Source organism: Eleutherodactylus coqui, chromosome 7, assembly GCF_035609145.1.
Source record: "Eleutherodactylus coqui strain aEleCoq1 chromosome 7, aEleCoq1.hap1, whole genome shotgun sequence".
NCBI classification, from domain to species: Eukaryota; Metazoa; Chordata; class Amphibia; order Anura; family Eleutherodactylidae; genus Eleutherodactylus; species Eleutherodactylus coqui.
In genome coordinates this window covers 65,830,943-65,857,737 of record NC_089843.1, presented here as the reverse complement: position 1 = coordinate 65,857,737, position 26,795 = coordinate 65,830,943, and the positions used below count along the sequence as shown (strand labels likewise).

Below are 26,795 nucleotides of genomic sequence, written 5' to 3'. Positions count from 1 at the left end.
ATGCTGCACGAACCTGCATTCACGCGTGTTTGTGCACATATGTGGGCGCGCAGTTTTGTGCGCACCTATGTATGCATACGCATACGCTCTTCTGAATGCACCCTTAGGCTGGATTCACACAAACGTATATTGGCTCGGTTTTCACGCCGAGCCGTTATACGGTGTCCTCATCTGCGGGGGGGGGGGGGGGAGGATGGAAGAGCCAGGAGCAGGAACTGAGCTCCCGCCCCCCTCTGCCTCCTCTCCGCCCCTCTGCACTATTTGCAATGGGGAGAGGCGGGGCGGCGGCGGGGCTAATTCTCGGAACTAGATTTATTTATTTTATATATGGAAAAAGTTTTTTTTTACTTTTAATATCCTTTAATTTTTTACAATAAAAATATACTTTATTACTCATCTTTACTTTTTTTTTTTAGTCCCTTAAGAGGACTTGAACTTGCGATCGTTTGATCACTCATACATTATAATGCAATACCGTAGATAACAATGGAATACTTAGATAACGATGAAACCATAGTATTGCATTTTACTGTATTCTTACAGGCAGTCTTTCCATAAGCATGTCTTGATAGGCTGGTAATCATTGCTGCCCCGGGGGTCTTCAGTAGGACACAGGCTGCCATGACAATTTAATGAGGTCGTTCGGGACCCTAGACTCTGATCGAGGCATTTAAATTCTGCTGTCAGAATTGACAGAGACATATAAAGGGCTTACAGCTGCAATCAGCATGAGTTGCGATTGTGGCTATTGCTGTCAAAGATAGCCGACACCTGCCCTGTATGGAGCGGGATCGTCTCCCAATCCCGCTCCATACAAACCCTGCACGGTCTATGAATAAAACAGAAGACACAGAACATATACTGGGTTAAAAGCCTCCCTCTTGTGCCATGGATGTGTTATGTATTCCATGTAGAGATGACAGGCATAGTGCACCATTGCAAGCAAGATAGCTCCTATCTGTGAACCTTCAGTGCACACCTGTTGTAGAGGTGACTTTCTCACTGCAGGACACTCCACTCTTAAACAGGGAACTTGTTCCTTTGGATATAGAGGACAGGATCATGAGCTAGTGTACGTGGCCATGTTAAAGATCTGTGTTGTAGAGATCATAATGGGCTACTATGAGCCTATAGTATACCTTTGCATTCCTCTGGCATGTTCTATTGTGTGGCTTATTCTCTCTAGAAGCATTGCTACCATACGGTGGGTCACCAAATGACTTTGACTATGTTACACGAATCCTTTGGGACTTCATATACTAATGGACACTGCTATATACATGAGGCCGGAAGAGCAAACCAAACAAGGAGAAATGTTTATTTTTCCAGAATTCTAACTACAGTATTTTGTAGAATCTGGGTTGTCCCGCGGCAGCAAGTGGGTTTATACACTTCTGTATGGCCATATTAATGCACTTTGTAATGTACATTGTGCATTAATTATGAGCCATACAGAAGTTATAAGAAGTTTTTCACTTACCTGCTCCGTTGCTAGCGTCCTCGTTTCCATGGAGCCCGCCTAATTTTCGGCGTCTAATGGCCAAATTAGACGCGCTTGCGCAGTCCGGGTCTTCTTCTTTTCTCAATGGGGCCGCTCGTGCAGGATGCCGGCTCCGTGTAGCTCCGCCCCGTCACGTGCCGATTCCAGCCAATCAGGAGGCTGGAATCGGCAATGGACCGCACAGAAGCCCTGCGGTCCACCGAGGGAGAAGATCCCGGCGGCCATCTTCAGCCGGTAAGTAAGAAGTCACCGGAGCGCGGGGATTCAGGTAAGCGCTGTGCGGATTTTTCTTTAGGTCCCTGCATCGGGGTTGTCTCGCGCCGAACAGGGGGGGGGGGGTGAAAAAGAAAAAACCCGTTTCGGCGCGGGACAACCCCTTTAAGGCCTCATGTCCATGGGCAGATCAGATTCGCATGCAGGAGCCCGCAGCGGAATCCGACCCTGCCCATGGACACTGCAGGTCTTCTACTTACCTACTTATAATGTATTCATCATTCAGTTTCTGCAGGCATAAAAATCAAATGTCTATGGGCCCGCGTAAACAGGCAGCTGTTCATCTATGAATGACGGCCTATACACTGTGAATGAAGGTGGGTGGGCCAGAACAATCCCTTCGCCTCCATCCACTAGCGATGATCGCTCCTGTGTGAAAGCAATTATCCATAGGATAGGGCATACCTTGCTGATCAATACGGGTCTCCACGCTGAGACCCCCACCAATCTCAAAAACAGGGTCCTGTGTCCTCCTCTGCCTGTCATTGTGTGGTTGCTTCTTCCCCTGCAGTGACATCAGAATGAATGGATCGCTAGCCAAGCATGCTCAGTCTGCGCTTCATTTATTTCAATGGAGCTGACGGAAATACCCGAGCACTTGGCCTTTAGCTATCTCTGGCAGTCCCTTCTAAATTGAATGGAGTGTCAGCAGACTTGCGTGACCAGCGCTCCATTCAGTGCAGTAAGGAGGACGGGGGACATGGGATCCCCATTCTCAGGATCAGTGGAGGTCTTACTGGTGAGACTTCCCCATTGATCAGCAAGCTATTACCTGTCCTATGCATAGGAGATAAATTGTGATATTGGTACAACCTCTTTAATTCTGTCCCACCAGTTACCAGCCATCCCCAGCAATGTTTGGCATCCTTTCCCCATGGAGGATGCCCAAGTAATGGGTCTTACTAGCCATTGTGACAAAGCCCTCATTTGTTGCATATTCCGGATCTGACTCCTGTTTGATTCTCGACTATTCTGACTTCTCTGCTCCCAGACCTCAGCTCTGATTGGACTTCGTTACTGCTCACTGCCTGTCCTGACCATCTATCTATACCTCAACACCGCACCTGTGCAGCCAGTCCTGACCGTAGCCCGTATACCCGCTATACTCCAGTTCAGGCCATCAGGTATCGCAAGCGCCTCAATCCAGTGCAGCATCAGCAGCCACAATGGGACTATCTGAGCAAGTAATGGCTCAGGTCCCCACAGCAAAGATCGTATCCTGATTGGAGGGGTCAAGGGTGAAAAGCGGAGTTCCCCAGGTGCTGCCTCCTCATATAGCCCAAATCCAAACCGGTGTGTGGCAAGTTGGATCAGATCCACCCACATCTGCCCGCCTGACAATATATAAATAATATCATTGGCATTCCTAACCATAATTATTAGTGTATACTGCTATTATTATACTATTGGTATCCTTTATCTTGAGTGGCTCAGCATAGTATAGTCTAAACCTAGTAATTAAAACATAAAAACCAAATAAATTTATAAACTGTTGATTCTCAATGGGCACACAGTTTTAAGCAAACTTCACGGTTATTACCAATCACTTACCATTCAATTCATATGCAAGCTGCACTGACTTACATGAGCGCGGGGGTCATTATTTTTATGTATACTAGTTGGGATATGTTTGCTAGCTGTAGTTTCTTAAAGTTCTTTTACAAGGGATGATTGTCGGGTGCGTAAAGTCTTTATGTGCCGATTTCCAGCAGAATTGCTGCGGTTATTCCATTGCAGAATGCTAAAAGTTATTTCGCCACGTGTGAAGGTGGCCTAAAAGTACCCTCCTTACATTCTTATCTGAAGAGTCTTTTTCACTGTAATTAGTAGTTAGTACAAAATACAGATAAAGAACTGTGAAGATCTTGTGTAAGAATTTACAACTTACACCCCATTGAAGTTAAGTTTAGCAGAGTAGACCATAGAGATAAGACGCCATATTTTCTCTGCTATCTCTATTTTTCTTCTGACCAGCATAGCTTCCAGGCACTCAGCCGCCCGCTGTCCGAACCGTCCATCACTGTCTATCAGCTTGTCGGTGAGCAATGGGCTAGAATGCCTGTCCTTTCTCTTATAGCTATGTATTACAGGAGTATAGCTTCGGGGCAATGACAAGATTCTAAAAATCCTTGGAATCCCAGAATTCCATGGACTACGTAACTCAAAGTGTTTTTGAATGTATTTACATTGCTAGATATTTTCTGGAGAGCATTTACCCTAAAATCAAATTATCACCAAGAAATATGGGCCATTGATTTGCCTTCTCTCATGAAATTGTTAAAAATAGTTTCCTGATTTGTAATTAATTTGGCCCAATTGAGCAAGAATGTTTGCCTGGACCTTTGTTTGCCCAGGCCATGTAAAAGGATCAAATGCTCGTTTGTTGGCTAATCGACGCACATCTCCCCTATGTAAACGGCGGGATGTGCAGCTGACCACTGACAGCATTATTGGGTGTATTAACAATCATTTGACCCCTTTTTAGAGTATGTATGGGCTTGTGTAAAGCTCGGTAGATGAGAACAGATCTCCTTGATCGGCACTAGTCAACCAGAGCTAATTTCTCCATCTAAGAGGGACCTTAAGACCTTTCTACATGGGCTAACAATCAGGTATGAATGTTCATAGGAACACTCGTTTGCCCAATTGTCAGCCCATGTGAAGCTGTACCTGACAAACAAATGCTTCTTTGTTGGGTGAACTAATCTTATGTGCCGCAAATAAAATTATTGTTGTTGTCAACTTATCTTCCCATGTGAACAAAAAATGTGCAGCTGACAGCAATTGAAAAAGCACTCTGAGGGCTACTTTTATCCTCTATTAGCGCTTATTCACACAAGCGTAGGCGTTTTTACGTGCGCCTGCCGGCGATGTAAAAACGCGTGAATGGGTGCACAAATCTGCCATTTATGCGCCCGTTCAGATGGCCCGGCACATATGCTCCGATCCCGAATTGCTGTCGGGTGGGGGGAGGCAGTATAGCTCTGCTAAACTGCCTTCCCCCTTTCCGCCCCCTCTTGGCAAGAGAAGGGGGCTGGACGGGGCGGGAGCTAGAGTGCTAAGCAACTAGCTCCTACCCCGACCCGCTCCCTCCCATTACAAATAGCCGGCAAGAGGCGAAGAGAAGGGTGTGGGAGTTTAGCAGACATGCTGCTAAACTCAATCACCTCCCTTCTCCGGCAGCTGTCATAGGCTCTCATAGGAGTTATGGGATCCGCTGCCGTATTCCGGTCAGGAAGATAGTTCTTGAACTATCTTTCCTGGCTGGCGTATATCGGCCTCCGTTTTCACAGCCAGCCGATATACGCTACCATCTGATGCATTGAATTCCAATGCATCAGATCAGACGGGCAATTTTCCGCCTTGTAAAAGCGCCTGGCCAGTAAAGATAGCACATTTTGGTTGTGCGCTTTTACATGGCGGAAAATCGCTCGTCTGATCTGATGCATTGGAATCCAATGCATTAGATGGTAGCGTATATCGGCCGGCTGTGAGAACGGTGGCCGATATACACTCATGTGAATAAAGCCTTAAAGGAGATGTCCCGCGCCGAAACGGGTTTTTTTTTTTTTCAACCCCCCCCCCCGTTCGGCGCGAGACAACCCCGATGCAGGGAAGTAAAGGAAGCTTACCGGAGCGCTTACCTTAATCCCCGCACTCCGGTGACTTCAATACTTACCGCTGAAGATGGCCGCCGGGATCCTCTGTCTTCGTGGACCGCAGCTCTTCTGTGCGGTCCACTGCCGATTCCAGCCTCCTGATTGGCTGGAATCGGCACGTGACGGGGCGGAGCTACACGGAGCCGCTCTCTGGCACGAGCGGCTCCATAGAAGACTGCTGAAGACCCGGACTGCGCAAGCGCGGCTAATTTGGCCATCGGAGGCCAAAAATTAGTCGGCACCATGGAGACGAGGACGCCAGCAACGGAGCAGGTAAGTAAAAAACTTTTTATAACTTCTGTATGGCTCATAATTAATGCACAATGTATATTACAAAGTGCATTATTATGGCCATACAGAAGTGTATAGACCCACTTGCTGCCTCGGGACAACCCCTTTAAGCTGTGAGTACTGTCGGACATGCATTCATGGCGAAACCGCTCAGATCGCTGCCGCCAAACTCCCAATTTCACAGTGTCTGCTACTTTGCTGTCTTGCTCGGAAGATCACTTGTGGACAGCACGGAAGAGCAGCAGATGCTGTAAAATTGGAGTCCAGCGGGCGGTAAAGATTGGAACATAAACTGATTGCCTGGCACTACTCATAGCTTAATGGCTACATCACCCATATTAGCCTGTTAAAAGAGAGACGCTCTCGATGATTGGCGATCTTTTAACGCTGGTATCAGTTTGTTTGAAAGACACTTTAGTTACATCTGTTTGCAGAAACGCCAGGGAGGTAACACGACTTTCCCCAAACCTTAAATGATAAATTAGCTGTGATACATGGCTTCCTTTTAGGAGGCAGATTTTCCTTTTTGAAATGCCAACTTTTTTCGGCGTCTTATCTAAAGGCCGCTGGGATCTCACAATAGATTGCAGTATTTCCTTTCGCATGGAGAACATGATCAGTGTGTGATACATGTGTCAGTGGTTTTACATTAACCAAATTCATAGGCGCAACCAGTATCTTTTGCAGGGAAAATGTCAGCTGTGATGCTAATGTCACAAGAGATCCGGTGTGTTTGGGGAAGGTAAACATTCTACTTTGATAACGAAAAAATGGCGTAGTCGTCAATAAAGCTGCTTATATAAAGTGTTTCCTTTTTTATTTTTTTACATTCTTTTTGCTTTCCTGAAAAGATTCAGTTTTTCTGTTTAAGCATTTCTAAAGAAAAAAATGTTAATTAATTAAATAAAATACAATAAATAAATAAATAACATTAGAACAACTCCGGTCATTCTTGATATTACAAAAAAAAAAAAACCTTTCCTGGCCATATTAAAAATGTATTTTCTCCAGTTAAGATAAAAGGGAACTACAGAGCTGTGCCAGATGACAAACAGTATCACAAGCAAAACACACAGCCATGTCTGTACAAACCACACAAAGTTCATTTAGCTCCGTACTACAGATTAGAGATGAGCGAGCATACTCGCTAAGGCAAACTACTCGAGGAGCGAGTAGTGCCTTATTTGAGTACCTGCCCGCTCATCTTTAAAGATTCGGCTGCCGGCAGGGGGCAGGGAGCGGCGGGATAGAGCGGGGAGGAACGGAGGGGAGATCTCTCACTCCTTCCTCCCCCCCCCCCCCCGCTCCCCGATGCAACTCACCTGTCACCCGCGCCGGCAGCCGAATCTTTGGAGACAAGAGGGCAGGTACTCGCATAAGGCACTACTCGCTCAAGTAGTTTGCCTTAGCGAGTACGCTCGCTCATCTCTATTTATAATGTTATGTCCAAGCTGGATGCAAATCACCTCATCCCGTTCCAATGTAGTATGTTTTCCTAAAAAGGATGCATATAGACATAATATACTAAGGCCCAATGTCCACAGGTGGATTTTTGCTGCGAAACCGGAGTGCGTATTCCGCTCAGGATTCCATAGCAATAAGCCTCCATACCATGCTACGGTAAAACAATCCTTCATGTCCACAAGTGGAAACCAATTGCAGTTTCCGCTCGCGGATAAAAAATCGTAGCATGCTGCATTTTGCTGCAGTTCCCGCACGGACGGCTTCTGCTGAAGTCAATAGAAGCTTCTGATCCGCGGCCCGTCCGGATTCCGCTGGAAAACAGGAGTTTGAAAAAAAAACCCTCAACTGCGCATGTGCTGATGCTTCCACACACATCCACAGTACAAAAAAAAGAAGACCTGGACAGGTTAGCAGGGTCCTCGGCTGTGGGCAGGGTCAGATTCTGCTGCGGGCTCCTGCATGCTGAATCCGACCTGACCGTGGACATTGGACGTAACGCAGAGAACACAAAATATTATGAAAAAAAACAAAAAGCGTGGGAACAGGAAATCTAATCCTAAACTACTAGTGTGATAAGACCCTAGCTAAAAGTGGAGCACTCGCCCTGATGAGGGTGACCTCACATCAGGCACCTGAGGCGTTCCTGACTCTCTTTAGTTGGAAAACAGGGATCATGTTTACAACAATAGTCAATAATATATACTGTATAGACGTAAAACAAACATACAATGAACCAGATGTAATTCCAATGTAGAATAAGCGATGTCATGAGAAAGATGCTATAACACCCAAAATACCCTCTACATCAAACAGACTTATCTGACAGTGGAACAGGACAGGAGCTGCCAACTAGACCAGAAACACCTTCACACTATAAGTATAACCAACGTCCTCCACAAGGAGGAGTCTGAATAAATGTGCACAGACAAGTGCCGATTGGTTGGCTGGGGCAGACACCTCTCAGTTGACCAATCCATCCACACACCAGTGCTCATGCTGGCATCCAACGTCAGAATAATAGTGAGGATGTGCTAGCATGTGGATAATATGATCCAGGGCTTACACTTGACATCACCCTAGTCCGATCTGACATGGCCAGCGAGCCATGACATGTAGAAGCTCAATGTGTGAGCATATTGAGCATCCAAATGGTATGTTATGAAGGTCTTTTCCATAAAACTCTTATAAAGATCCAATAGATCAGGCTACAATTTGTTTCAGTACGAATCCTATTTCATATGTACGGTATGGCTCTCTACACTTCTATGGGTGCTGTATAACGTCTCTTTACAGCCTGGAGCTTCTATAGGGCTGTAATACACTCATACGTGCATACCCTTAAAGGGGATGGCAGCAGCTTTTCCTGGCAAGATCAGCAGATTGATGGGAATGCCAAAAGTGCGACTCGGGCCGAATGAGGAAGTGTTGCATATGTTGGCACAACCTTTCTAAGTTGGCCATAGATATATGAATTGACTAAACATCTTTTAGTTAAAATGGCTATTTTGGGGGGGGGGGCTGAGTTTGGGGAGATCTCAGAACAATCATGTACTGGTAATGGAGGACAACTTCTTCTAGTTATGTCATCAGGATATAGTCTTAATAGATGTAATCTTCTTACAAGAATACCTCCTTCTCTAGTACATTACATTATTAAATCATGTGAACTTTAATCTCATAAGTTTCATAAAGTAATTAACACAGCAAAATTAAGTCAACATCTTGTTTTCCATTCATTAAAGCATCGCAGCAGTTTTCTTCTAAGCTCTTTCTAATGACCAGCACAGAAGGTAATCTGTTTCCTTAGTTAAGTATTGTGGTTGTTTTCTTCCTGGAACAATAAAACATCAGATTTCTCATAATTCTCACATTTTGGCAGATTTAAGGTTTTAGTTATTTCTGTATTACAATGATTGTCGTTATTTGCTTATTTAGATTATTGTGATTTATATCTTGCGTGGATATACTTCCATATATCTCCGTAAACACCTTTATCCGTAACACAGCACCCATAAAAATCTATGTCGACACGGAACAGTGATAAGATAACCATGTTTTGGGAGTGTATGAAGGAAACATGCTATGCTGGGAAAACCCATGCAAACACAGGAAGAATATGCAATTGGATGATCATCAGGCAGACCCCAGGGAGGATAGTGGGGCATGTGACCCAAGTGCTATGTGACAGGTAGGCAACCAAGAAAACACACTGCCTTGGCCAGGGAATTTTGAAACACGGCTATTGATTCTTTGCCCTGGTTAAACTTTGGTTTCCATTTAAGCAGGTTTCCATTCCTTTCTAGCAGTTGTACCAGAGAGAATAGTGTAGTTCAATATAGTGTTCTGTTCTTTTGGTCTTTCCCCTTTTGATTTCTGTGTGTACAGCTTTAGGTTATAGATGCTGCAGTGGGCAGTCCCTTGAGAGGCAGAAGCACTCTGTTGGCATCGGAAGCTGATTTAGTAAGAAAGAGTAGAAGCTCGACTTACACTGAAATGCAATGTGAACCCAGCCATAACTATACCAAATCATTTAAGCTAAGGGAACACTTAGCTAACTTAAATGTATTCAAGTCTCAAGGTCCAGATGAATTACATCCTAGAATGTTATTTAACAAGGAAAAATACAAAATCCTACATCTGGGCAAGAAAATTTAAAAAAGCACATACAGAGTGGGAGGAATTGAGCTAAGCAGCAGCACATGTGAAAAAGACTTGGGTATACTAATAGATCATAGACTGAACATGAGTCAACAGTGTGATGCAGAGGCCAAAAAGCAAACACAATTCTGGGATGTATTAAGAGAAGCATAGTGTCTAGATCACATGAGGTATTCATCCCCTCTACTCTTCCTTAGTCGGACCTCATCTGGAATACTGTGTCCAATCCTGAGCACTCCACTTTAAAAAAGACATAGACAAACTGTAGCAAGTTCGGAGAAGAGTTACCAAGATGGCGAGCGGTCTGCAAATCATGTCCTATGAGGAACGGTTAAAGGATCAGGGAATATTTAGCTTGTAAAAAAGAAGGCTGAGAGGAGACTTAATAGCTGTCTACAAATATCTGAAGGGCTGCCACAGTGCAGAGGGATCAGCCCTATTCTCATTTGCACAAGGAAAGGCTAGAAGCAATGGGATGAAACTGAAAGGGAGGAAAGCAGATGACCCTGGAGGTCCCTTCCAACTCTACCATTCTATGATTCTAAGTAGGTGGAATATTGCTAGTGATGTACAATTTACACTCATAGTAAGTGAACTAAGTAAATTCCCATCTGGATCTGTCATTTTATTTAACCTAATGACTACATAGAGTGCATTCTGAACCATATGTATTATCTGTTTCAATAACCAAGCTATATTGTTATTTTAGGCTCACGCTCTGGTCTGGCACACCTATAATACTCATTTCCGCCTGTCTCAAAAGGGATACATATCAATGACATTGGGTTCCCACTGGGTAGAACCAGAGAAGAGACATGTTAACTCATCAACTCTTAACATGTATCAAGAGTCCATGGATACTGTACTTGGACGCTTTGCAAAACCTATTCATATTGATGGAGACTACCCAGAAAGTCTGAAAAGAAAATATGGCTCCATCCTTCCTCGGTTTTCTGAGTCAGAAAAGGCTTATATTAAAGGGACAGCAGACTTTTTTGCATTATCCTTTGGACCCAATAACTTTAAGCGGTCAAATGATTCCAACAAGTTGGTTCGCATCCTAATTCATTTAAGGGGACTGTTGAACTGGATCAAGATGGAATATAACAATCCCAAAATTCTGATAATGGAAAACGGATGGTTCTCAAACAGCAATGTCCAAACCGAAGACACCATAGCGGTCTACATCATGAAGAAGTTTATCAATGATATCCTACAGGGTAAGTAGATATCCACTGTCTTGACAGCCTTAATACTGTCCATTGTATTAAATAATATTTGAAAACAACCTGCTACACCTTTTTCCACCATTACGAAATAATAAGGGACATTACAGGAGATTACTTTGGATAGTTCCTCTTTTGCTTTTGTAAGCTGCTCCATAAGGGGAACAGAGCCCTTAAATGGTTCCTGTTGCCCAACTAAACTGTGCTTGAGGAGAGACCAAAAGCAAACTACTATTCATGTCATGTGCCTCTTTTTAGCCAATCACTTGGTAATTATTGTCATTATTTGTGTCATGTGATTGGCTAAAAGGGGTTACCCAGGGAGGGATAAAATGCGTATGATCCAATCCAGATCCAGCGATGCCAGCACTTCTTTCCAGCCTGATTTCGACACCGAGTCAGATAGTGTGGACCTCTTATTTTTGGAGATGTCATTGCAGGGACTGTCTGTTCTACTCATTTCAATGACTAAGCCAAAGCCCCTTCTTTGTCTCTGTAATGAAGAAGGGGGCTGATTTAGTTATTGAAATAAGCCAGTCAGTTCACTGCGATAATGTCACCAACTACAAGAAGTCCACACCACGTGTCCTAGTGTTGGAGGTGCCAACACCACTGCTTGCGAACAGGATCATGTACATGTTTCCCTCCCAGGTAATTGCTTTAAACCACATATGACAAGGTGAGTGGGACTTCCTTGGCAAACATAACCTATTGCAAGGCTCTGTTCACATTATCATCTTGGCTTCCTTTTGCAATGGAGTGATGATGCAGAAGGACTTGGGTGACAGATCAGGTGTTGGCCTGACAGGCAACCAGCAGACCTGGCTCTGGAACAGGGAACACCAGGCCAAGCTACCTGGTCATAAGTGAAGTCATAGTCCCCTTGTCCTCCTGTGTGGGCAGATGGGACAGCAGGGACTCATTACCAGGTTCCAGTCATACCAGTTTGGGAGAGGGCTGAACCTTGACGTAAGCCCTGCTGGTTGTCGTAGTGCGGAGGCTTTGCAGGTAACTGATATAAGCCTCAGGAGACATCATTGCTGCGTCAAAAGACAAACTTTAATAAAACTGCAATAAGTTATATGAACTGAGTCCTGGATTCTGGGATAGCCTTGTCATTTATATAGAATATATGAAAAAAAAAGGTTTAGTACAGTGTTAGCCAGTAGAGTAAAGTGTGATTGTTCTCAGCAGGAGAAACCAAGTAATCTTGTAGATACCTAGATATCATATCTACAAGATTACCTGGTTTCTCTTACTGAGAACAATCACAATGTATATAGAATATACACAGGCTGCAATCAACAGAAACTGTTCTCGAGTTCTGCATTAGTGGTGAGATAGCAAATGTTTGTACCCAGTTCATAAACTGGTTGACAGGGTCAGCAACAGTCTGTTGCTGGGGATAACGTTTTTACAGATTGGCTGACATAGGGAGGGATTGCGGGATCGATTGACCTGGCAATGTCTTTTCCTGCTCACCAGATTAGACATTGTCCATAGGTCAATTACTGCGCTCCTGCAGCATCAACCAGTATAGACTCCCTTCTCTCTCCTTCCACAGTCTAGCTGCCTCCTTCTCCCTCTGCTTCCGGTCACTTCTTGCTCAAAGTCCTCTTCCCCACCTCTTAAAATGACATTTCCATGAAAAAAACAAACACAGTATTAAACAAATACCAATGGTAATTGGTATCCCACTCTACAATATCAGCAATGATTGACCTGATCTAAAAGATCCCAATAAGGCCTCATGTCCACGTGCAAATTCTAATTTAAAATCCGCAGTGTTTTTCCTGCACGCGGATCCGCGCCCCATAGGGATGCATTAGACACCCGCAGGTAGTTAAATACCTGCGGATGTCATTTTTCCCTGCAGACGCGGATCCGCGTGCAGGAAAAAATCCGGACCATGCTCCATTTGGTGCGGGTCTCCTGCGCGGACGGCTCCCGCAGGCTTCTGTTGAAGCCTATGGAAGCCGTCGGGATCCGCGGGAGACCTAAAATCAGAATATACTCACCTGCTGCGGGCTGTGCGTCTCTTCCCTTCTTCCCGGCCGGATCTTCTTGCTTCGGCCCAGCGGATGTGCCCGGCGCATGCGCGCGGCACGCAGCCGGCGTGCCAAGCACATCCGACGGTCCGAAGAAAGAAGATCCGGCCGCGAAGAAGGGAAGACACGCACGGGCCACAGCAGGTGAGTTTATTCTATTTTCAGCCCTCATGTCCGCGGGGCAGGAGGGAACAGTTGCGGATTCTTCATGGAGAATCCGTAGCGGGCCTGATTTTCCTCGTTGACATGAGGCCTAAATCTTAATGGTTCCCATTGACATATAATGAGATCCATCAAGTTTCCTTTGGGTGTTCCAGCATTTTTGAAGGCATGAATAGCATTGACTAATATTCATAGAACCAATGAAGAGAAAACCATACTGCAAATGTGAACAGAGCCTCAAAAGTTAAAATAATAAAAATAAAAGCAGCAGCTGGTTCTGTTCCATATAATTATCAAACAATCACGTGTGACATTTTGTTAAAGTTGCCCACAAACCAAGATGGCAGGATAGTTACCTGTAGGTGAATGTGTGTCAACAACTAAAAAAATTGTAATACATATTCAGTGACGTGTAACTTGAAGCCTGTGGGCCCCAATATAAGATGTGTAACAGGACCCCCATCCACCATATGCACCCCCTAAAGCTATGCCCTCTATAGTCAAGTATTCAATGTGTTATTTACAGTGTACATGAGTTTTCAAAAATTTTTTAAAAGCAGCCCAGATCTTTATTAGCTGCTGTTTTGCAACCAGCTTGACCTCTATCAATTCGGTTTTCCATATAGGTTTTCTATTTTTCTGCTGATCTGTTGTTTGCAATCCACTTACATGTGTGGGACGTATCCTAAGCCAGCTATTTTGTCAGTAATAGTACTGTACTGGCCAGGACTTCCCATGCTGCCTTGCATAGCCCTGCTCCAATCAGCTTTAAGACAGCATCTGAAAGCCTGCCCCTCAGTTACATGTAGTAACTAGCAGCATCTCCATGTTCCTGTTACTAGAGAAGCCAAGTGCCTAACAACAGGCAGTGTATTGCAAAGGTGCGCAGAGACCCGTAGTGGCAGCACTTTAAACTTGATTTACAGTAGTAAAGCAAAACATGTTTTATGCAATATATTACAAGATTGATGATACACACATAGGCCCCCTGCACACGGGCGGAAATTCTGCGGCGGGATTTCCCGCAGAATTTCCGCCCGTGGAAGCTGCCATAGGATTGCATTAAAAAACGCAATCCTAGGCAGACAGCTGGAATTTGTCCCCGTTGGCCAGGCTGTCGATCTCCAGGTCTCCCTCCCTTTCTCTGTGTCCTAGGCTAGGGTGTTCTTACAGACCATCAAATAATTTTATATGGAAGCAAGAAGATGCAAGTACAAAATAATGGACAACTATAACCCTCCCTCATTTACGAAAATCAAAATGGATTATAATCTGAAAAATTTCGTTTAATTTAAATCTCTTTTGGATCTTTTAAGGTTTAGCACACCTTTTAATCCTCTAAATTTTTAATGAAAATTTAAATGGAAAATCAGGGTAGGGCTTATTATCGGGGTAGGTCTTATTTTCAGGGGTATGGTATAATGTGGTTCTGAAATATCTTGAGTAATATTATTGCTTTTATGTAATGTCAACAGCTATCAAATACGATGATGTAAAGGTCTTCGGCTACACTGCTTGGTCTTTGATGGACAGTTTTGAATGGCAAGAAGGCTACAACATAAGACGTGGGTTGTTCTACGTAGATTTCAACAAGACCAAAGCAATAACCCCCAAATCTTCTGCATTATACTTCAAACAAATCATACAACAGAATGGTTTTCCAGGAGAGGCCCCAGAACCAACAATTCGTGGACAGCTTCCCTGCGACTTCTCCTGGGGAATAACAGACTCAGTTTTAAAGGTAAATATAGCCAGCAGCAATACCATGACAGCTCATACAGGCTTTATTGCAAGTTAAACTACATTAAAAAAAGGCAATGCATTACCTAGCAGGCGCCGTCCGGGTCCCTCCCGCTGGTCTCCAAAGCTCCGGCGCTCTTGCTTCAGTCCTCAGCTGCCAACAGAAGATCGTTTGCTGGTAACTGGGTTTGTAAACCCCGCCTCCAGCAAGTGTTGGCTCTGATTGGTTCTCGAAGACGCGGCTGAGCCAATCAATGCAGCGCTCGAAGAACTAATCACAGCCATCGCATTGGTTCAATTGGTTCTGCCTGAATAAAATGAACAACAGATGAAAAGTGAATGATTCTCGTTCGTTGTTCAGTCGTTGGGTTGCATTTAGACTGAACGATTATTGTTTACTTTCGCTCGTTTGAATGATTTTTTGAATGATAATCATTCAGTCTATTAACCCCTTGGGCCATGTGACCTATGAATATGACACTCGAGCGCTGCACTTCTTTAAACATCGAGTAGCATACCTCCAGCAACCTGATATTGATGACCTATCCTGAGGAGAGGTCATCAATATCTAATGGTACTTTTACACAGGCATAATCTGCCTTTGCTAATGACCACTAATTGACAATGGGAATGCTGATCAGCACTCGTTACCTCTGTGTAATTAGGCAGATTATCTGTTCCATATGAACAACTGAACTTAACACGTCCCTATACAGCTGTCATTGATGGGTAGCTACATAAATGAGTTGGTCAGCTAATAAACGAACATTTGCTGAATCATCAGCCGATTTTCTTGTCCTTTACATGGCCCGATTGTCGGACACACAAGTATTTCTCCTAACACTTGGGCCTGATATAATTGGCCCATGTAAAAGGACCATTTGTCCCAGAAAACCCCTTTAAGTAGCATGCAGGAAAAGTTGACAGTTAGTGGTCTGTCTATTGTTGGTCTCCAGAAAAGATCTTTGTCCAAAGTCTTTATTTCTTTTGTGTAGAATAAATTATTCAAGTGGTTTGTCAATCAGTTAATGCAGAACCATTGTAATAAATGATGTGCTGATCTACCCGGACCATAGACTCCCTGTCTCTGTAAATACAAAATAGAGAATGACACAAAAGAGAAAGTACATGATGTACATGAAAAAGAAATATTGACGAAGAAAACAAGTAAATTAAGTACACATATACATTATTCCAGTGAGGTCAAATAATTGAATGATATCTGATGCCAAAGAGGATACAAATCTTCCAGGATTCGTGCATTGTTCGCCTCTTAGCACTTTATGTTCATGCGCGAACTACTTGTCACTTGTCAGGCCCCACATGGAATACTGTGTACAGTTCTGGTCACCGGTGCTCAGGAAAGATGTTACAGTGCTGGAGGGGGTTCAAAGAAGGGCAACTAAATTAATAAATGAGAGGACTGGAATACCCAGAGAGGCTATCAATTTGGATTATTCACCGGGGAAAAAAGATGGCTAAGGGGCGACCAAATAACTATGTATAAATACATGAGGGGACGATACAAGGATCTCTTCCATGATCTGTTTATACCAAGGACTGCGACTATAACAAGAGGGCATCCCCTACGTCTAGAAGAAAGCAGGTTTCATCACCAACACAGAAGGGGGTTCTTTACTGTAAGAGCAGTGAGACTGTGGAACTCTCTGCCTGAGGACGTGGTGATGGCAAAATCCATAGAGGAGTTTAAGAGGGGACTAGATGTCTATCTAGAGCGCTATGATATTACAGGACATAGAGATTAGGTGACCAGCGAGGATGTTGTTCCGAGTCCTTCATTTAGGTAGAAACTATCAAAGGTTGATCCTGGGATTATTCTGACTGCCATTATGGAGTCGGGAAGGAATTTTTGCCCCGAATGGGCTAATTGGCTTTTGCCTCTTGGATTTTTTGCCTTCCCCTGGATCAACTAGGGGTTTGAAACTAGATGGACCCTGTCTTCAGTCAGCCTAATCTACTATGTTACTAACTTACTGTCATACAACAATATGTTATATGGTAGTTAGTTACTGTACAATTGGTGCCACACGGGGGTATGTTTAGAAAGACCTCTCCAGTAACTACACTATCCTACCAAAAGTAATTGACACCTGAGCAAGAATTAAAATAATATTTATTTCCAATACTTAGTGGAACTCCTTTGGCCCTACTAAAATCGGATACTCCATGGTATACTTGCTACTATTGTCTGATAAGCTTCAGGTGGTATTTCTCTCCATTTATCTTGCAAACATCTAAGAAGAGGCATCAGCCCATCTACAATGCTGCAAGAAGCGTTGTCATTGGACAGTTGAGTAATGGAAGAATGTTCTATGGAGTGACAAATCACGCTACTCCACCTTTCAAATCAGATGGATGTGCTTGGGTGTGGAGGATGCCTGGGGAATGCCTTTCATCTGAGTGCACTGTGCCAACAGTTAAAGGGGTTTTCCAGGCAGAAACACTACATTTGACCTACCCTCAAGATCCGCCACTCAGGATCCCGGCTGATCAGCTGATCGGGTGCCCTCAGTCAGCGCCGAAATCCTCAGGGATCGGAGCGCAAGCTGCTGTTCTGACCACTGTGTAGTGGCTGGCACTTGTAATTGCAGGAGTAGCTTCCACTTATTTCAGTGAGACCCCAGCCTGAAGTTATACAGAGGTTGGAGCAGAAGCTTCTGCTCCGACTCCTGTATATCCTGGCGCTGACTGCAGGTGCCCAATTAGCTGATTGGCCAAGAACCCGAGCGGTGGACCCCAGCTAATTAACTATTGTTGACCTATCAGGAGGATAGGTCATTAATAATATTTTTGCCTAGAATACCTACCCCTTTGCTCGTAATAGTAACTGATAACTTACTATTAAGGCAGATAGAAGAGGTGTCAAACCGCAACGAAGTAATTATCATGGGGGACTTTAATTATCCAGATATAACATGGGAAAACGAAACCTGCAAATCTCACAGGGGTGATAAGTTCTTGAGAGTAATTAAAGACAATTACCTGAACCAACTGGTACAGCAACCAACAAGAGGGAGGGCCATTCTGGACCTAGTACTAACCAACAAACCGGAACGTATAAAGGGGGTGCAGGTTGAGGGCCACTTGGGGAACAGTGACCACAATATAATCAATTTCCAGCTGTCATTCAATAGGAAGCCTTATCAGGAAGCGACAAATAAACTAAAGTTTAGTAAAGCAAAATTTGATCACCTCAGAATTACTATCGACAACATTAATTGGGACAACATCCTCAAAAATAACGGTACAGAGGACAAATGGGAAAAGTTTAAAAGGAGCCTAATCACCTCATGTGAGCAGTTCATTCCCTTTAAAAATAAAAGAAACTCAACTAAAAGGAAACCAATGTGGCTCGACAAGACGGTAAGAGGGGCAATAAACGAAAAAAAGAAAGCGTTCAAACTACTAAAGCAACAAGGCAGCGAAGAAGCGCTAAAATCATACAGGGAAAAAAACAAAAGATGCAAAGATAAGATCAAAACTGCCAAGGAGGAGGCGGGAAGACTGATTGCCAAAGAGAGCAAAAACAACCCGAAGCTATTTTTTAACTATATTAACAGCAAAAGGATTTGCAGGGAGAGCACTCACCCTTTAAAAAATAATGCAGGAGAGATCATTGATGATGACGAAGGGAAAGCAAATCTACTAAACAGTTTCTTCTCAAGTGTATTCACAAATGAAAAGGAAATGCCACACGAGATGCAGGGGAATTAAATGAACCCATCACAAAATATCTCATACCTAACGCAGGAGGAGGTGCGGAAGCGACTAAAGAAGACTAAAATTGATAAATCGCCGGGCCCAGATGGATTACACCCAAGGATACTAAGGGAACTAAGTGACGAGATAGCTAGGCCGCTATATCTAATATTTCTAGACACTATCAAGACCGGTGTAGTACCATTGGATTGGCGCATTGCCAACGTGGTTCCAATTTACAAAAAAGGGAGCAAAAGTGAGCCTGGTAACTACAGGCCAGTAAGTCTCACTTCAGTAACGGGAAAAATTTTCGAGGGGATTCTGAGAGACGCCATCGATGAGTACCTCAAGGAGAACAAGGGAATAACTCCTCACCAGCATGGATTCATGAAGGGTCGCTCATGTCAGACAAATGTGATCAGTTTCTACGATGAAGTAAGCTCTAAGCTGGACCAGGGAGAATCTATTGATCTCGTATATCTGGACTTCTCTAAAGCCTTTGACACCATGCCACATAATAGGCTAATATACAAAATGAGGCAGCTCGGACTGGGCGAAAACGTTTGTAAGTTGGTAAAAAATTGGCTCAGAGATAGAAAGCAGAGGGTGGTAATAAATGGTTCGTACTCTGATTGGACCACAGTAGCTAGCGGGGTGCCACAGGGTTCAGTATTAGGCCCCACTCTGTTCAACATATTTATCAATGACCTGATAGAGGGGCTGCACAGCAAAATATCAATATTTGCAGATGACACAAAATTATACAATATAATTAATGCAACGGAGGACAATGTGCGGCTACAAACGGACCTAGATAAGCTGGGGGCTTGGGCAGAAAAATGGCAAATGAAGTTCAATGTTGAAAAATGTAAGACTATGCACATGAGCAGGAGAAACGGATGTCACCAATATTCACTTAATGGGGTACCACTAGGGAAAAGTGATATGGAAAAGGATCTGGGGGTATTAGTGGATAATAGACTAAACTGGAGTAACCAATGCCAGTCAGCTGCTGCAAAGGCAAATAAAGTCTTGGGGTGCATTAAAAGAGGTACGAAGAGGGGCGAAGGACGAGAACATTATCCTCCCACTATATAAGGCACTTGTCAGGCCTCACATGGAATACTGCGTACAATTCTGGTCACCGGTGCTCAGGAAAGATGTCACAGTGCCTAAGGGGATTCAAAGAAGGGCAACTAAACTAATAAATGGAATGACAGGACTGGAATACCCTGAGAGGCTATCCAAATTGGGACTATTTACTCTAGAAAAAAGACGGCTAAGGGGCGACCAAATAACCATGTATAAGTACATGAGGGGACAATACAAAGATCTCTCCCAAGATCTGTTTACACCAAGGACCGCGACGTTAACAAGAGGACATCCGCTACGATTAGAGGAAAGTAGGTTTCATCACCAACATAGAAGGGGATTCTTTACTGTAAGAGCAGTTAGACTGTGGAACTCTCTGCCGGAGGAAGTGGTGATGGCAAAATCCATAGAGGAGTTTAAAAGGGGACTTGATTGCTTTCTGGAGAGGAAGGACATTACAGGATACAAGTCTTAGGTTAATTGTCAATCCGGGTATATAGGAAGGTAGGAACTATTAGGGGTTGATCCACGGAACAGTCTGATTGCCATTAGGGAGTCGGGAAGGATTTTTTTCCCCAAAAGGGCTAAATTGGCTTCTGCCCTTGGGGTTTTTCGCCTTCCTCTGGATCAACACAGGAGGATAGACAGGCTGGACTAGATGGAGATTGTCTTCATTCAGCCTTACATACTATGTTACTATGTTTGCGTACGTTAGAGGTTACATTATGATCTGGGGATGTTTTGCGTAGGATGTTCTAGCTCCGTTGGTTGTAGTAGCACGAACCATGAACACGGTGGTATACCTTGACATTCTAGACAATAATGTACTGCCGACAATTGCATTTTGTCATAAATACAATGCTGTTTTACATTGGTTTGATGATATGGATGTTCCACAATTGGTCTGTCCTCCACAAAGTCCTGACCTGAACCCTATTGAAAATCTTTGGGACAAACTGAAACATCGGGTCAGAAGATATGAACAGAGCCCGTCTGCCTTGAGACAACTCACTAGATGTTTGCAGGATGAATGGAGGGAAATACCAGCTGAAATGTAATAATAATAATCTTTAGTTGTATAGCTCCAACTTATTCTGCAGCGCGTTGTATCAGATGTTAGTAGAAAGTATCCAATGTCATTGGGGCCAAAGGAGACCCCACTAAGTATTAACGCATGTAAATAAAAACTACTTTTGATACTTGCTCAAATGTCCAATTACTTTGGGTAGGTTTGTGTATACTGCATTCACAGTAGTTTAGAGGACGTAAAGCTGCTGACAGGTTCCCTTTTAATACGATGTCATTTTTTGATAAATTCTCTTTAAATTGTACTTTTTTTTACAGGCAGAGCTGTTCCCATCATCCCCTCAGTTTGTGGATCGTAAGTTGTATGTATGGAACATTACAGGTGATGGCTTCCTGCATGCAATAAAAGGAGTGGAGCTAAAAACCCGGGCGTCCCAATGTACTGACTTCATCACCATCAAAAAACAACTAGCCCTACTGAAAACTATGAAAGTCACTAATTATAAATTTGCTCTTAACTGGTCTTTGATTATGCCGAAAGGTGACTTGTCCTCAATTAACAGAGAAGTTCTGAGATATTATCGTTGCATCATAACCGAGGCCTCCAAATCTGGAATCAAAACCATGCTAACACTTTACTACCCAACACATGGGTCTCTAAGTCTTCCCGGACCATTGTTAGAAAATGGAGGCTGGTTAAACAGAACCATTTCTCAGGCTTTCGGTGACTATGCTAAACTGTGCTTTCAAGAATTTGGTGATCTGGTGAAACAGTGGATCACCATCAATGAGCCAAACCGCCTAAGCCAATATTACCATAACAGCAGTAACGACACATACCAGGCAGTACACAATGCACTCATAGCCCATTCCATGGCGTGGCATTCGTATGACAAGAACTATAGACCTCATCAGCATGGTCAGATATCGTTGACTTTACACTCAGACTGGGCCGAGCCTGCAAATCCCTTCCTATATTCCCATGCCGAGGCTGCGGAACGATTCTTGCAGTTTGACATTGCTTGGATCGCTGAACCAATCTTTGGTTCGGGTGACTATCCTACGCTCATGAGGCAGTACATAGTCGCCAAAAACCAAAAGGGAATGACTAAGTCTTTCTTGCCCCATTTCACGGAGGAAGAGCAGAAAATGATGAAAGGTACAGCTGACTTTTTCGCCTTGAATCACTTCACCACTAGGTTGGTGATTCACGAGCCCAAGAATGGTAGCACATTTGAATTGGATCGAGACATTAACTTTCTGTCAGATGCAACACGTCTGACATCGTTCAATGGACTCGCAGTTGTACCGCATGGGATTAGACGACTTCTCAACTGGATACGGAAGAACTATGGAAACATTCCTATTTATGTTACAGCAAATGGAGTGTACGACAAAGCAGTAGAAAGCGATGAACTTAGAATATATTACCTACAGAAATATAGCCAGCAGTTATTGCAAGGTGAGTGGCCTTCATAACAGCTTATCAATCTATGTAGCTATGCCATCGACTACTGCATGATAAAAGACCAGTTGTGAGCCATGTTCTAATACAAGCCATATAAGGATGGAGGAAAATTGTACGCCTATGTAGGAGACTGAATATACATACAGCCAGTACTGTCCCTGGCACAAAGGTACCTTTACATGGGGCGATTATCATTGGAGACAGTGAATTCGGGTGATAGGCATCCCATGTAAAAGCGGCTGCCAAAAGGGAACTGAGCCACAAATCGCTTATTTGTTTTAGCTCACCTAAAAACCAAGCAACTGTCGGCCCCTGTAAATAGGGGCAGCAGTCACTCAATCTTTGAACGACTGCCTGCTTACTGTGAATAGAGGCGGACGGCTGGGAGAGATCTCTGGACGCACTGCCTCCATGCACAGAATAACTATCGCTCTTGTGTAAAAACACAGGAGCGATAGTACTGGGACGGCTAGTTGTTCCATGTAAAGGAACCTTAAGGCTGGCCATACACATTACATTTCGATCTGCTGAACCCACCAATTTCGGCAGGTCCAGACGATTATCTATTGCATATAAGGGCATCTCAATGCTCCCCCGATGGCAGATGTTAGGGAGATAAGGGCAAGTTCCTTGCCTCAGCTCAGTGCTGATTTAGGCCCAGGATGATGACTTAAAAGCAGATACAAGCAAGTACCTAACTAGAAAAGGCTGGGACCCATAGCAAATCTTTGAATACTACCCTCCCTCAAGCATGAACATTTACCAGCCTCATGTAAAGGTTATGCAAAAGGTCACATAAGGACACTATTTCCTAAGTTCGCACTTTGAATAAATAAAATAAGTGTACCCTTACCATTACAAACTTAGGAATAGTGTAACAAATAGCACTGATATGTATTCCTAGACCAGACCCCTAAATTATATTGCATATTCTATATAATACAAGGTGAAAATATCACTATTCATATTAACTCCATACTGTCGCTGAACAAAATCCACCATAGCAAGAACAACATTACTAATAATAACACTATTTAAGGGACAAGTAATATTACCACATTACGATCATATACTTAGTGACAGAATAATACCTCCACACTGGTACTGCTAAAAAAAACACCATACAAAGACCAATATTACTAATAATTCCCTTTTACACTCCATCCAGCCCAGACCACCATGACGGCTTCCTCCAGCCTCAACTTGACTTTGCAGAATATGACATGCAGACATATGCATATGAAGCCTTACAAAGTTTACCACACCTCTATAAATCTACTGATCTTTAATTACCTTAGATAGTAATTAGTACCATTAAAAATACCGCCTTTTATATCCCTCTATAGGCCATGAGTAATAATGGGGCATTGGCCCTGTTCCCCTGAGACACTGGCCATAACATCTGCTATGTTTAAACGCAATTACATTGATAATGGCCACTGGCTAGCGTGACTGCTACAATTAAACTATAGATGATCAAGATCAATCATGATGTCATAAAAATATTCACTCACATTTTGTAATGTGGTTTTACAAACATTTACATTTGCAATAGGTATTGCTGATAGCGAACGACTTTCTACTGTGCCACATTTCAACCCTATGTAAATGGCTGTAACTATTAGTCCATGTATCCCTTGCAACTAGTCTGTCTAAAATGATCCAGCTGCATATGTATTGGCACTCAGTTGAGACCGCAGAAGGGAAAAGTGCATTAGCCACAGTCACATTACATTAGTAATCAGATTTTTCAAAACTTGTAAAGAAATGCTAAAATCATAAACAGCCCAATAAAAAAAATCAAAAACACAAGTATGAAAAAGTTCTTACTGCTTGTATGTGGAAGAATTTAAAAGCGGCTGCACTAATCCTCTCTTCTGATTTGTCTTCTAGCCTACCTTCAAGATAACATCAACTTAAAGGGATACTATGCCTTTAGACTGACTGATAAAACTAAACCGCAATTTGGATTCTTCAACTCCGCTATTTACGACATGAAAGCCAAGGCGTCGGTGAACACGTACCGGGCGATAATTACCGCCAACGGCTTTCCACTGGATCAAGTTGGAAATGCGTGCACAATGCAAAGTGAACGCTCTTGTTCTTTCTGTACGTTTCTAGAAGAGAAGAAACCTCTCATCTTTTTCAGCTTCTGTCTGTTCTCCACGTCTACTCTCTTATTAGTTGTGACAATAATCAAAAACAAAAGAAAGCGGAGAAAACTTAATTGCGTTAAACACCAGCGTAATGCTTGCTTCCTCATTAAGAAGAAAGATGGTTTCAGCCAATGCTGATCTAGATGGCACCTAAAATGGACCACTTTACCCTAAATTCACTCCATTTGTTCTCTGAAGTAGAACAACGTATGAACTTTGACATGTTCCTGGACACGTTTACAGGGGCAACATCACTTCGTCATATTTATATTTCCCTACTTGCTTTGCTGGCGCAGGAACCTGATGTTCTCATGAGCGGAACTGATACAGAAATTAATTTATAGACTGAAATTCTGCTGTAAATTTTTCATTATTTAAAAAGGAAAAAAAAACGACCTTTCCAAAATATTGGTATTTGTTTGAATTGTCTCTTGACTTCAGAAAAATTTGTTGCACTTTTTATGAAAATACTGGTATGTAGTGTAAATGCTGCTACGGTAGTCTCATCACCCTCAGTCTTGATTAAAGGGTTAAAGGGGTTGTGCCAAGATGATACCACCTGATCACAGTGGTGGATTAAGTAGACCATAGGCCCTGGGCTAGTCACACAATTTGGACCCCATCCCCATGCAACAATAGAACATTTTCTGGTAAAGCATTAAATAAGTAGCCCCTTATAATAGAGACTTGCTATTTATATAGCGCCAAGTTATTCCGCAGTGCTTTCAGGTAATTTATTTATTACCCCCCCCCCCCCCCCAACAAGCTGGGTACATATTTTACCGATCTCGGAAGGATGGAAGGCTGAGTCAACCTTGAGCCGGCTACCTGAACCATGCAGAGATTGAACTTGCAACTTCAGGTCGTGATTGAGAGCCTAGGACTGCATACTGCTGCCTTGATACTATAATAATAGTACCCCTAATGTAGCTGCTTATTGTAATAGTGCCCTCAATGTAGCCCCTTGTAGTTATATTGCCCCAGTGTGGCTCCTTAGTATTAGTGCCCCCAATGTGTTCCCTTAGTATTATTGCCCCCCAATATGACCCACTTATTAATAGTGCCCCCATGTGGCCCCTTAGTAGCAGTGGCCTATTACTAAGAGTGTCCCCAATGTGGCCCCTTACAGTAATAGTGCCCTAAAATCTGGCTACTTAAAGCAACAGGGCAGCAACTCTATCCAGCAGTGCTGTGCAACATCAAACTTCCTGTCCTGCCACAGGTCTGCTCTTTCACATAATCACCTGGTAATATCGGAGCCCAACTCTTCCTTTGTGTCTTGCGCTCTATACAGTATGATCTAAGCGCCATAGACAAAGGAGTTGGCTTCTGATGCTGCGTGGTGATTATGTGACTAGGCGGCGCTGCGGTGTGATCGGACATTTGATAAGAAAATACTTCTGGGTGGCACTAGCTTGGGACTACAGGAAGATGGTGGGACCAGTAGGCATTAAAACGGACAGTTTGGATAGCCATGGGCCCCCCTGGAACCTGGGGCCCTGGGTGGTCGCCCCAAAAGTCCCTATTATAATCTACCATTGCCTGTTCATATATTCCATAAGGACATATGAACATCTTGGAGTGGGGTTCCTCACTCATGGCTCCCCTCCATGTCTCAGAACAGGAGAACTGCTCAGTAAGAGTGGCACTCATCCTGGTAGATCTTCTACTGTCCTGTTATTACAGAGCAGCCATTCATATAAATGGCTGTTCTGCAATACTACATTTCCTGCTGCAGGGGGAATGTCAAGTTGGCCTAGGCTTGCCTCAGCAAAATCAATTGATTGCCAGTGGTGATGCCAAGAGCACGACTCGAGGTGACCAGCTGGTTGCTCTGAGCCTTGCATTCTCAAAGGGGTGACATAGTGGTCAGTGATATTTATGTATATATACACTGTTATTAGACTTTTAGCCCATTATCATACATGATAGTTTAATAAGTAGATGCAGTTCTCAGGCTTTGATGCTGCTTATCTCATTGCTGACAAATGATTCAGACAGGTCACATAAGCCAAGCAGACAGAAATAGACAATTCTACTTGCATTATCGAATGTTTCTCCAATTAATGTCTAAAGCCCCATTTACATGCAAAGATGATCGCTCAAAATTCGTTCAAAAGATAAGGACGTTCAAAAGACAGTTTGAGTGATTATTTTGCGCACAAATGAGCCTCCAGGAGCTATTGCAGAACTCAGCAGGTCGGAGCTCGGTAATTAGCTCTATTGTTCAGCAGCTATGGGCTGCTAAGAGAAAACAACGACGGGACGAATGTCAGGCAAACGATGCCCGACACGCGTCCCCACATACTCT

The 26,795-nt window shown here is 43.5% G+C and overlaps 1 protein-coding gene across 1 annotated transcript in view; it reads left to right on the top strand.

The window, feature by feature from the left end:
* KLB (klotho beta) overlaps positions 1–24,622 on the top strand; it is a 30,091-nt gene extending 5,469 nt beyond the window's left edge. Inside the window, exons 2-5 of the mRNA XM_066574623.1 lie at positions 10,556–11,066; positions 14,758–15,023; positions 21,179–22,322; positions 24,222–24,622. Coding sequence (XP_066430720.1) covers positions 10,556–11,066; positions 14,758–15,023; positions 21,179–22,322; positions 24,222–24,622 — 2,322 coding nt within the window. The remainder of the gene's footprint in view (positions 1–10,555; positions 11,067–14,757; positions 15,024–21,178; positions 22,323–24,221) is intronic.
* Positions 24,623–26,795: the final 2,173 nt, after the last annotated feature.